This window comes from Saccopteryx bilineata, chromosome 7 (assembly GCF_036850765.1).
Source record: "Saccopteryx bilineata isolate mSacBil1 chromosome 7, mSacBil1_pri_phased_curated, whole genome shotgun sequence".
Lineage (NCBI taxonomy): Eukaryota > Metazoa > Chordata > Mammalia > Chiroptera > Emballonuridae > Saccopteryx > Saccopteryx bilineata.
Genome location: NC_089496.1, coordinates 3,702,595 through 3,715,456, shown reverse-complemented (window position 1 = coordinate 3,715,456; position 12,862 = coordinate 3,702,595). Strand labels below are relative to the sequence as shown.

Genomic DNA, 12,862 nt, shown 5'->3' with positions numbered 1-12,862 from the left:
AAATAAAATAAAATTAATATTAAATAAAATTAAGTAAGGTCCATATATTCTTCAATAAAGTTTCATAAATTCAAGGAAAACTTTTAAGGAAGCCAGAGATTCAATGACAGGTGTCGGACAGTATTATCCATAATGAAGAAAAGAATATAGTGACAAAAATTAGGAAAATACCTTCAGTTCTAGTTCTATTTTTACTATTAATCGGCTCCTCTTTTTATAGAAGTATACAAATTTCCTCTGTCTATGTTAGTAGAGTGTGGTGATATGGTGAAAACAGCAGCCAAACGCCATCTTTGTTGGGTAGTGAGGAAGCACAAATAAGATAGCATGTGATAACACTGTAAAAGTCGAGTGTTCCATCTCCTGATTACAATTTAGCTAAAGACCAAGACATGTATTTCTTTAGTACTAACCTCTGTCATGCAACTTGATTTATTTATTGTGATCAGTATGTGTGTATGCTTTTGTACCCAGTAATTTTAGTCTGAGACTTTAGTTAACAGATATACCTACTCATACAGGGACAGCTTATGGACAGGGTTAGTCATTCAGGCATTATGCGTACCAGCAAAGGGTTGGAAACAATAGAAAAGTCTATGTACAAGAGACTGTTTAAATAATTGTGGCAAATGATATAGAGGATACTTGGCTGGTGTGAAAAGAATATAGAAACATTTTTGGATTGATATGACAAGATTTCTAGAAAACACTAAGTGGAAAAGAAAAATTAAAGAATGTATTTCTTTACGCAAAAGGAAGAGACAAAAGAACATACAACTGAATTTTCTTACTTATATATAACAATTCTCTAGAAGAATTACAAGCATTTTTTTTTTAACATACCTGGTGGTGGTAAAGACTCCATATACTACAGGATTTCTTTCATCTCTTGTGGGGAGTAAGTAAATATCTTCTATTAATGGGAAAAAATAATGATTCACCTTTTTTTATTTTTTGAGTTTATATATTTTTTTCTTTAATAATACAGTATTTCTGAGACTCAAAACAGTATATAAAATGAAAATAACAGTAAATTTCATTACATTACTATCTAAGAAATTAAGGATAAAAAACTAGTTTTCTTACTAGCTATATGACTTGAAGTTGGACATTTAACCTTGTGTTAACATCAATCCCCTAAAAATTGAATGGCTTCCTCGATCATCTCCATGACTATTTCCAATTAAGAGTATGTGATTTGCCTGACCAGGCAGTAGTGCAGTGGATAGAGCATTGGACTGGGATGCAGAGGACCCAGGTTTGAGACCCTGAGGTCACCAGCTTGAGTGCGGGCTCATCTGGTTTGAGCAAAAGCTCACCAACTTGAACTCCAGGTCACTGGCTCCAGCAAGGGGTTACTCACTCTGCTGTAGCCCCCCCAGTCAAGGTACATATGAGAAAGCAATCAATGAACAACCAAGGTGTTGCAATGCAAAACTAATGATTGATGTTTCTCATCTCTCCGTTCCTGTCTGTCTGTCCCTGTCTATCCCTCTCTCTGTCTCTGTAAAAGAAAAAAAAAAGAATATGTGATTTCACAAAGAATAAAACTTAAAAACATAAGTTATTTTTATCCACCAGTGTAAAAAAGTATTGTCCTCTAATTCTGTCAACTTATTAGTAATTCAATTATCTATTTGATAAAAGTATGAAAACAGCTACATGAGTTAGTTACTTACAGCATTGTTACTAAAGTATGTATAAATAATATTTTTAAAAGGTTAAGGGGTGAGCATGCTTATATTAAACATTAGAGATCATCCATGAATATTGAATAAATACTTTAATACTGTAAAATACAATACTGACAAAATTATCAATACAATCATTTCTACATTGCCAACAAAGTTCAAGAAGATAAAAGCTAATGATGCTAACTTTATATGAAACTGAAAAAGTTCCTTCTAGAATTAGCTTTGAGGGGAGTAAAGAGAGAAATGAAGGAAAGACACTATCTAACGCTTCTCTGAGTATTATTTTTATTAGCAATTTGGAGGGACAGAGTTCACCAAATCTCCCATGCTCTCCAGCAGGGGCATCCACAGAATAAGGAACCCAAGGTGTTCCCCACATACAGACAGTAGTTCCTTCTAAAAGTGAAAGACTCCACGGAGAGTGGATGGACAGGCAGTCCCAGAGCCCGTGTCTTTCTGTCTCTTGCTGTAGTTTTGCTTCCCTCTTAACTCGGAGGGCACTTACACAGAGTAGAATTGCTCCATTGCAGTGCACCTCTGTGTTCCTTATGTGTGCAAATTCAGTAAGAACCACTCCTGCATATTGTACTGGGCTATATAATTGGGTATTTGGTGTCAAAATAAAATAAATTTTGAATTAATTAGACAGTCAGATCTTCTCATTTTTTACGAAAAATGAAACATGTGACTTACGAAGCTCATCAAAATGAGTATCTGCCCCATCACTTCCAGGAATTGAGCAAATCAATCTGGCCTTAAGAAAAGTCGTCCATTTGTTTATTAGGCTTCGCTGTCCTCCTACATCATTCTGGAAAGAAGAAGATAAAGATAGAGATTTACTATCATGATTCTATCACCAGTGAAACCTGGTGTTGATTACAGGTGGTGTCTTACTAATGGCAGTGTTTACAAAGACAGAGCCTACATCTTCCAGCCTTTCAACTTTCAAATGAGGAGAAAAACAGTTCTGCCACTCAACATTAAATGGTATTCTTATGGGTAAGTGAAAAGTGAATGCCGGGTAAGCAGCATACCCCTGCTGATGAGTCGATGCCTGCAAGGCTACAAGTAAATAGGCAGGTTTGGAATCAGCTCCCATCCCTGCCAATTTTTGCTCAGTAACCTACAGAAAGCTATTGACTTCTTCAGGTTTCTGTTTTCTCAGAGATAAGATATGAGTAATGCTTTGAAAGATGGTTATTTTGATGACTAAATGAAACATATGTATGAAGTATTTAGTATACCGAACTTGTATAAATGCTAGCACTGACTTGTATGTAATACGTATGATTTAGTCAATGTTTGCATCCTTAAAAATATGCTTTAGTATATATTTAAAAATAGTCTTTTCAAAATTTAGTACCCTACTAATAAAACTCCAAGGCAACATAAGCACATATATAATAATAACATACATATAAAGGCAATCTTCTTTTTCCATATTTTATTTCATTCTAAAATATTTCATTACACATATTTTTTAGATGTCTAGTAAAACATTAGCATTTAAACCAATTAAATAGGATAAACAGGGCTGTATGTGTCCCATGCACTCCTGGTGACATGAATGAGTGATGGCCACGGAGCCCTGGCCTCAGCAGCCCTGCTCAGCTCCTGTAGACTCATGCCCATGGCTTCTTTGATGGAATAAGTCCATCTCTCATTTGCTTTCCTCTTTTCCTGCTGCCTTCTATTTTTTCCAGTATTATTGTCTTTGCCAAAGAACCCGGCCTTCTCATAATGAGCTCAAAGTGGAACAACTTCATTCAGTTTTGCTATTTTTTATTTCAACACTGTTTCTGCCTTAATTTGCTCGAGGAGCCACTTGTTTGTTATTTGTTTTTCTGGCAGTCTATGCTCTCTGTAGAGCTCTCCTCCAGTACCATGTCCTATCAGCCTTCTTCATCCAATCTTTGCATCTGTACATAGTAACTGGAAATACAAGGGTGTGATGATCTTAGCCTTGATCTCTAATAATACATCTTTAATTTTGATGACCTTTTCTAAGTCTTCCCTTGCTGCCCTTCCAAGTCTCAGCCTTCCTTTGATTTCATGGCTGTAGTTTCCATTTAAATTGATGTCTGAAACCCAAGGTAAGCAAACTTTAACAATTTGAATGTCTTCACTGCCTACATTGACATTGTTTCTTCTGTAGTCATGATTTTTGTCTTCCTGATGCTCAAATGCAGTCCTGCTTTGGCACTATCTTTTTTCACTTTCATCAAAAGTCATTTCAAATCATTGCTACTTTCTGTCCGGTAAGATGGTGTCATCTACATATCTTAAATTATTGATATTTCTTCCAATTTTCACTCCTCCTGCCTCTGAGTCTAGCCCAGTTTTTCGTGTATGCTCTGGATACATAATAACCAAATAAGGAGATAAAATGGACTCTTGTCTGATACCTCTGTTTATAGGATATCATTCTCACTCTCCACAGTCTGTCCTGACAGTGGCTTCCTGTCCCCAAAACAGGTTACACATCAGGACAATGAAGTGCTGAGGCACACCCATCTCTTTCAGAGCAATCTATAGCTTCTCATGACCCACACAATCAAAGGCTTTCCTGTAGTTTATAAAATATAGACTAACCTTTTTCTGAAATTCTTTTATTTTTTTATTTTTCTGAAGTGAAAAGAGGGGAGGCAGAGAGAGACTCCTGCGTGCCCCTGACCAGGAGCCACTTGGCAAGCCCACTAAGGGATGATGCACTGCCCATCTGGGGTGTTGCTCCATTGCAACTGGAAACATTCTAGCACCTGAGGTGGACGACATGGAGCCATCCTCAGTGCCTGGGCCAACTTTTGCTCTGATGGAGCCTTGGCTGCAGGAGGGGAAGAGAGAGATGGAGATAAAGGAAAGGGGAAAGGGGAAAGAAGCAGATGGGTGCTTCTTTTGTGTGCCCTAGCCTGAAATCAAACCCGGGACTTCCACACACCAGTCTAATGCTCTACCACTGAGCCAGCTGGCCAGGGCTTTTCTGAAATTCTTTGAGGCATTCCAGCATCCAGAAAATGCTTGCAATTCCATTTCTGAATCCAGCTCATACAACTGGAATTTCTTGCTCCATATAAGGTAGAAGTCCTTGTTGCAACACCTTGAGCATCACTTTACTTGTGTGAAAAATCAGAGCAATAGTACTATTACAGTTACTACACTCTTTGGCATCTCTTTTCTTAAAAAGTGGGATGTATAGTACATATTTCTAGACTTTAGGTCATTGCTTTGTTTTCCATATTTCTTGACATATTAAAAATTTTTTTCTTTGTATAGAAATTTTTTAAAAATATTTTTTGATATGGAGAGGCTATAAACCTTCAAAATAAGCCTGGGTTTGGCTTCTTATACTGGAAAAATGGTTTGCCCTGGAAAAGGTAAGTAGTTTTCTATTTCAAATTTCTTCCTGGGGCTGAGACTGAGAACAACATGGAAATAGTTATGAAATTTCCTTTCTGTTACTTCCTTTATTCTGAGGTTCATTATATTCTCTTTCTGTCTGAGAGAATAGCTTAACTTTTTACTACTGGGTCTTCCCTAAATTCATTCATTAACTCACTAACATACATTAGTACGTAATGCCATCTGAGATGTTACCATTTTGTTAAAAACCATTGTGTGAATTGTGCCTGAGAGAACTTTGCAGAACTCTGTGAAATGAGAAAATGAGAAATGAAGTAAGATCCTCATAATACTCAAGTAATGAAGAATGGAGGAGAACAGACTGAGCTGAAACTTTTTCTTTCACAGAAAATTTTTTTAAATTGAATTTATTGGGGTGACCTTGGTTAACATAATTATACAGGTTTCAGGTGTCCAATTCTACAACACATTCTATACACCATGTTTTGAGTTGACTCTTCCCAAGTCAAATCTTAATCCATCACCATTTATCCCCTTTACCCTCCCCCAAAGCCCCACACTCAGCATATAGTTTTTAAAATATTTTATTGAGTGTATTAGGTTACATTGGTTAATAAAATTATATAGGTTTAAGGTGTACAATTCTAGAATACATATTCTGTATGTTCTACTGTGTGTTCACCACCCGCATCAAGTCTTCTTCCATCACCATTTATCCTCCATTTGTTCTTCTGTCTTCCCCACCCCACCCTTTCCTCTTCTAATCCCATACTGTTGTCAGTGTCTACGAGTTCTTATTTTTCTTATTCCCTTCACCTTTATCATTCAGTTAGATTTTGACAAATTTAATCTTTGTGGCTTGAAATGATTCTACGGTAGCTCATCTAACCCTGGTGATCTGTCTTCCCAGTACTTCCAGGACAGCTCTCTCTTCCCTTTCTAGAATTGCAGGCTCTTCCTCAGAGGAGTCTTCCTCAGAGGTACCTGTCATCCTTTTGTCTCTTCTGTATAGATTGTCAGTAGCCTGTTTCCACTTTCCTTTTATTTTCTCCTGGTCTGAGAATGTGCTTTCTTGTGGGCATTTAGTATTCCTAGTTTAGGTTTGAATTTCCTTTCATTTCTTGAATCTTCTGGTAGAGATCTATTATTTTGGGGTTTTTTTTTGTTGTTGTTTTCACCTGTTTCCTTACATTGACTACTATAATAATAATTCTTTTTATCTCTACCTGAAAAGTCATTGAAAAACTGCATTCAGAATTCTAAGCCTGCTTTTGTTACTTGTCACTATTGCCCGTCTTTAATAATTTTTAGTGTTTCTTCTGTCAGCCAACCCAACATGGTTACACTACTAAGTAGTTCACCACAAAGACACATACAAGGTAGGGGAAAAGTAGATTGACAGTTGTTCGTATGGAAAATAATAGAGTAATTAATAAATAGCAATGTAATAATAAACTCAGAGTTCCTCATAACTGTAACCTACTTTTGCCACACTCTGTATTTCTTATTTTTAATGTATCTCTATAAACACTAAATTAATATGATTTTTTTGTTTGACTCAACTAAATCTACTATGCTTATAATAAACAGAATTAGACTATTTTACAGTATAAATATATTAAGTACTTAATTTTGACTTCCAAAAATTATTTTTGTGGCCACTATTTCTATAAATGTATTTGCTTTTAAATATAAACATGACAAAAAGTTTTATCCTTCATGTAATCTATGGCCTGTAAAGTTAATAAGAAGTTCACTGTCAAATTTCAAGTCTGAATTTTTAGGCAGTGCCTTCCCAGTGCTTCTTTTATCTCTGAAAATTAAATGAAATTAAATTAGAGAAAAGCATCTAAATGACTACTTCATACAGGATTACTGAAAGTCATATAAATAGCTGCTATTCTTGAATAAAGTGGGAGAAGGAAGTTAAGTAATATGGGGAATAATGATAGTAACAAAGCAAATCAGAGAAACCTCTTAGATTAGGAGGAGAGTTGAGAAGGCAGTTAAGGTCCCTGAGATGGGAGACCCTGACTACCTTTCTAGCTTTAGCACCTAATGCCAAGGGTGTACTATGACACATGGTTGTTCATCATGTTTTATATCCCTATCTGTAAACAACTGAATTATTTTCAGTAATAGCTCTGTATAATTATTACCTAATAATTTTATTTAATTGTTCTTTAAGTTTACAACAAATAATTAAAAAATAAATTTGAAATTTAAAACACCCCAATTAAATAATATTTTCATTTATGAACTAAAATTTGCACTTAATACTTCATCTTGCTGTTTTAAATTTTAAATGATGCCAAGTCATTGTAAACTTTTTTTCTCTTGAGCAAAAGGAAGGGAGAAAGAGAGAGAAGAGAGAAAGACAGAATAATCACAACGTTGTTCCACTTAGTTGTGCATCCACTGACTTCTTCTCAGATATGCCTCAGCCCAGCAACTTTGGGGCTCAAGGGCACGTATCCAACCTGTGACTCCAGTGCTCCAGGACAACACTTTACCCACTGCGTCACCAGCCAGGGTGTGAACTTATTCTTAGAATATGCATATAGCTGAGCTCATGTGTGTTGGAAGCTGACTATACATATATGTGCACATACACATAATACAAACACAATGGAAACCACTTATGTAGAACTTGGACAAGCAAAAGACTTTCTGGCTGTTGGATTTTGGCACTGCTACTGTTTAGGGCTGCTGACACATGGTAATAGTAAAAAGCAAAAGAATATCCAGTTTATTTTCTAACAGTTTTTACTCATCAGAAAATGTACTTCCTTATTCCTTTTACCCAATGTCTGTCTACTCCAAATATGTCACTAACACCCCACTTCCTACCTATTAAACACCGTTTAATAAATACATGTCTAATAATTAGTGACCAAAGACACAAGATAAAATTGATAAAAATCTTTAGAAAAGTATAAATAAAACTATAGATAAATATCAAAGAATTTGAGTTTACTCTGGATTTATGTTTTTAGTTGGAAATTAAGTCTTCATTGAAGACTTAGATTTAATACGATCTTTAAAAGAATAGGTAGGTTCAGACATGCAGAGATCAGCTCAGGAAATACTCTAAGTGATGGAAACCAGGGGGAAAAGACAACAGGTGGAATAATTCAGAACATATATAAAGAACCAGGACAAACTGGGTGTAGATAAAGAATGGATTGAACTGAAATAGTGGAAGAAAATGTTCTAAGAGTGAATTGGCCTGACCAGGTGGTGGCGCAGTGGATAGAGCATTGGACTGGAATGCAGAGGACCCAGGTTTGAAGCCTCAAAGTCACTGGCTTGAGTTTGGCTCATCCGGCTTGAGCAGAAGTGGGGGGGGGGGGCAGTTGCGGAGAGGGTGGGCCGCTCACCAGCTTAAGCGCAGGGGTCGCTGACTTGAGCCCAAAGATTGCTGGTTTAAGCCAGTGAATATTGGCTTGAGCAAGGGGTCATGTGGTCTGCCATGTCCCCCCTGGTCAAAGCACATATGAGAAAGCAATCAATGAACAACTAAGGTGTCACAATGAAGAATTGATGCTTCTCATCTCTTTCTCTTTCTGTCCCTAGTTGTCCCACTCTCTGTCTCTCTGCCAAAAAAAAAAAAGTAAATTGGGCTAAAATCAAGAAAGACTTTATAATACCAGGCAAAGCATCTGTATGTTATTTAGTACACAATAAACAATTACTAAAAAAATTACTAAAGATTTGGTAATTAACAAAGAATGAAGTAAGTTTTATTTTAAGAAAATAAATACATATTTTATATAATAACCTTCTAGAAACATGTATAATTACATTTTGTGCATGGTGCTGCTATTAATTATCATTGCTCAATAATAAAAGCAATCTGTGTGGCAGCTATTGGATGATGTCATATGTCTGCAGATGTGAAAGCAGCTTTATCTAGATATGATTTTTATTGTTAATGCTAATACCCTCAGATCATTTAATAAATATAAACCCAGGTGTTAATATGAATGAGGAAATATTGATAATTCATTTTGATGTAATAACGAATCATGTGTTAATGTATGGTAGTATTCCAGTGAGAAAATATGTTATCAGAAATTATTCAAAAAGAAAGATAGTTTTAAATGTATTTAAAAAGGCAAGGTAAGTTATCTCTTCATCTTTCACATGACCGTTGATTTATAACTTTTTAAATTCACACACGTAGCCTTTACGCGTTTTTTTAGCAGAGCCCCAATTTTACTAACCAGAGCTCTAGTCAAAACCTTTATATTTTAATGTGTTCTTCTTCTTACATACTCAGACATTTATTAAATTTTCATTGCCTAATTGTATATTTTGAGAGAGTCAGCAATAAATACCAAAGACAGTGTTGATTCAATATATAAAATATATATATATATATCAACTGCCATGAATGTAATGCCAGGGACTATGTTTGGTTTACTGCTCTTACCCTCACACAGAGTAGTTGCTCAAATTATTTTGCTAAATGAGTAAAGAGAGAGATTAAATATTTGCTTAACATTTCTTTAAATGGTATACACATCACTACCTCATCATAAAAAGGGGCAGTCCAATTTTCCTTCTAACACTGTATTAGATAAAAGCAGCAAAAAATGTCCATTTTCAAACATGGTTTCTCTTTCAAATTGCAATGAGCATCCACATGCAAGGCAAACCCTGAAAAAATTCTATTAGCTCCAAATTTGTTGGACAGAAAAGGGATTTATACTGGGCTTGCATACTTTTTAACCTGACAAATGGAAATTTCAATCCTTTGAACACAAGAATCTTCAAATTTTCTTGCCTACCCATCTAGCAGCATTCCCTGGCCACTCAAGAAATAAAAAGATTTAAAAAAAAATCCAGATCAAAGATGAAAGCCACCTGCTGTCAGCAAGGAAACAAGTATAGTTTTGGGGATAATAGCTCTCAGGAATGGATTATAAGCATTTAATGACTGGACAGTAACTCTTGCAGACATCCAGAAGCATGACCTGGATGGTAGAGTTCAATTCACAAGGAGTTGTATTTCTCCTGGAGGGAAGTGTCAGTTGGCTCACTTTGTTGACTAGCTCTCTATCCCTAGATTTGTTTGCAAATCCACACAATCCTCCCTGAGAACTTAAACCCAGATGAGGGCTGAAAGGGAGGTAACCACTTTTGTATGAAAGTGTCACCTCCTTGCTTATTTTTGTGAAGTTCTAAAGAACACAACCTCTCACTAACACAATAGATTTATTATTGAGATGTCAGAATCAGCAGCTTTTAGTCACCCTTCACTCCTGTGTGTCTCCACTCAATTTATCACAGCTTCTTTGTGGTCAGATTGCCAAAAGCCTTGACATCCTCTACACAAAGATGCAGATGAAACAAAGAAGTTAAATGTAAACAAGCCCGACCACAGGGGTTCAGTCTGGGTGGTGAGTGCAGGGGGTCCCTGTTTTCTTATTCTTTAGCTGTTTGTATGTTTGAAATATATTTTTAAATTTCAAAGTGATTACTATAAAAGAAAAGAAAAAAAATGAAAAATGAAACAAAACACAATTTATAATCTTTCAGCAACTTTAAAATATAGTATTTCTGAGTTATTTGATTGGGTGATGGTTGCATGTTATGAAATACATCTAATCATAGTAACTACTGATGGGTAGATCAGTCATGAGGCAGGTTACTGGTGATTTCATTTTCCTTCTACTCTCCCAGCAAATTTACATCCTTATAAATCTTACATAGACATGTAGAGTAGCTACAAACTGTCACAAATGAACTTTTATTGAGTGTGTCTTCTGACCTTTGGGTCACTATTCTGGGTTCATTCGTTAAACACAATTTTATCTCTGTATACCATCCTATTTGGGGATCGCTCAGCACTTTATAAATATTGTCATTCTCACCTGTGTATTGCGAAACAGAAGCTTATGGAACATGTAGTGATTGACTATCAGCTCCTACACTCTTAAATCCTGAAGATTTTATAAATCAACAAAATCTCCAAGACATTTGTGAGCATATTCTAGTCTATTAAAGCATAGATGTGCATTGAGAACTCTGTAACCAAACTGATGAGTTTAAGAGAAAGGACACCAGGCTTTTGAAATCAGTAAACCTTGGAGAATGACATGCCTTAAGCCAGTGGTAGTCAACCTGGACCCTACTGCCCACTAGTGGGAGTTCCAGCTTTCATGGTGGGCAGTAGCAGAGCAACCAAAGTATAAATAAAAAGATAGATTTAACTATAGTAAGTTATTTTGTAAAGATTTATTCTGTCAAACTTAGCGAAAATCTGACATAAAGTACTTGGTAAGTAATTATTATTATATGCTTTAACTTGCTGTAACTCTGCTTTATAAATTTTATAAAGTAAAGTTACTTCCCTACTTTATAAATCACCATTACTGTGGAACCGGAGGGTGGTTAGAAAATGTTACTACTAACAGATACAAAATGGGGGGTAGGTATAAAAAGGTTGATTACCTCTGCCTTAAGCACTTTAAAAAAAAAGGTTAGACGCTGGAGTCAGAGGTTGTAAATTCTTCTTTACTTAAAATTTAGTTCTTTGGCCTAATGCTGTTCTTGGGCATCTTTATGCAGGAATGCCCTGAAACACTGAAAAATATAATTTTGTGCATTTTTTGTGCACCCTTTCCCCAGTTTTACCCATTAGTAACATTGAATCTCAGACATTCTACTTAAACTAAGTCTGCCCACCTTCCTGTGAAGTGTGATCTAAATGCTACAGTAATCTAAATCAGTGAAAATGTTTTTTCACAGCTGAAATGGTCATACTGAGGCAAATACACAGTTGGCCCTTTTTCCAAATTCAACAAATAAGATCAGGGCAATTTAATGCTCTTGTGTTTTCGATGTAATGCTTGTTATATTTCAACACATCATTCATATTTTTTATCTGATATGCCATTTATAATAACAGCTGTACCTAGCAGATTTTTAATAGTCTTGTGTTGAGATATGTCTTCAAATCTCCTAAAGACCCATTTGCACCAGGAAGTACTGGGGATATGATCACAGCCACTGACACTTTGGAGCTACTATCTAATCTACTTCTTTCTTTGCTGCCTTAATCTTCACCAAGTTATTTCTAGGGATAGATTTTAGAATCTCTGTAAACTTAATAAGGATGGTCTATATGCATATGTATTAGTAAATAATAATAAGACTAATCCAAACACAGGTGGCCGATTTAGAAGCTTGAAATTATGATTTTGGTGTGAGAGAAACAGCAAGTAAAAGCTAGGGCCCTGGCTGGTGGCTCAGTGGATAGAGCGTCAGCCCAGTGTATGGACATTTTGGGTTCAATTCCCAGTCAGGACACACAGGAGAAGTGACCATCTGCTTTTCCCCCCTTCCTTCTTTCCATTCTCTTCCTCTTCCTCTCCCACAGCCAGTGGCTTGATTGGTTTGAGCATGGCCTCTGGCTCTGAGGATAGCTCCACTGGAGCACATCAGCCTCAGGTGCAAAAAATAGCTCAGTGGTACTCAAGCATCAGCCTCAGATGGGGTTGCTGGGTGGATCCCAGTTAGCTGTGGGAATCTGCCTCACTATCTCCCTTCCTCTCACCTAAAATAACCCAAAACCTGGAATAAAATCTTAAGTCTTGTTAGAAGGGCATTCCATTATACTATATTAAATCATTTTTTATACTGAGAGGAAGAGCTTAAATGAAGATGTTTTAATATTTAAATGAACTAATGAAAGATAGTGAACTATATACCACTGAATCAAATCAGAAAACTGTTTCGTTTTCCTTTTCAGCCTGGGTCTTCTTTTGCAATATGCTGACCCTCTGTGTCACGTTAATTGT

At 36.1% G+C, this 12,862-nt stretch overlaps 1 protein-coding gene across 3 annotated transcripts in view; it reads right to left on the bottom strand.

The window, feature by feature from the left end:
• SEMA3D (semaphorin 3D) overlaps positions 1 to 12,862 on the bottom strand; it is a 238,833-nt gene that overhangs the window by 50,420 nt on the left and 175,551 nt on the right. For all 3 annotated transcript variants that reach the window (XM_066239284.1, XM_066239283.1, XM_066239285.1), the window contains 2 exons: positions 2,388 to 2,502; positions 844 to 913 (listed from right to left, as the gene is read on the bottom strand). In XM_066239284.1, coding sequence (XP_066095381.1) covers positions 844 to 913; positions 2,388 to 2,502 — 185 coding nt within the window. The remainder of the gene's footprint in view (positions 1 to 843; positions 914 to 2,387; positions 2,503 to 12,862) is intronic.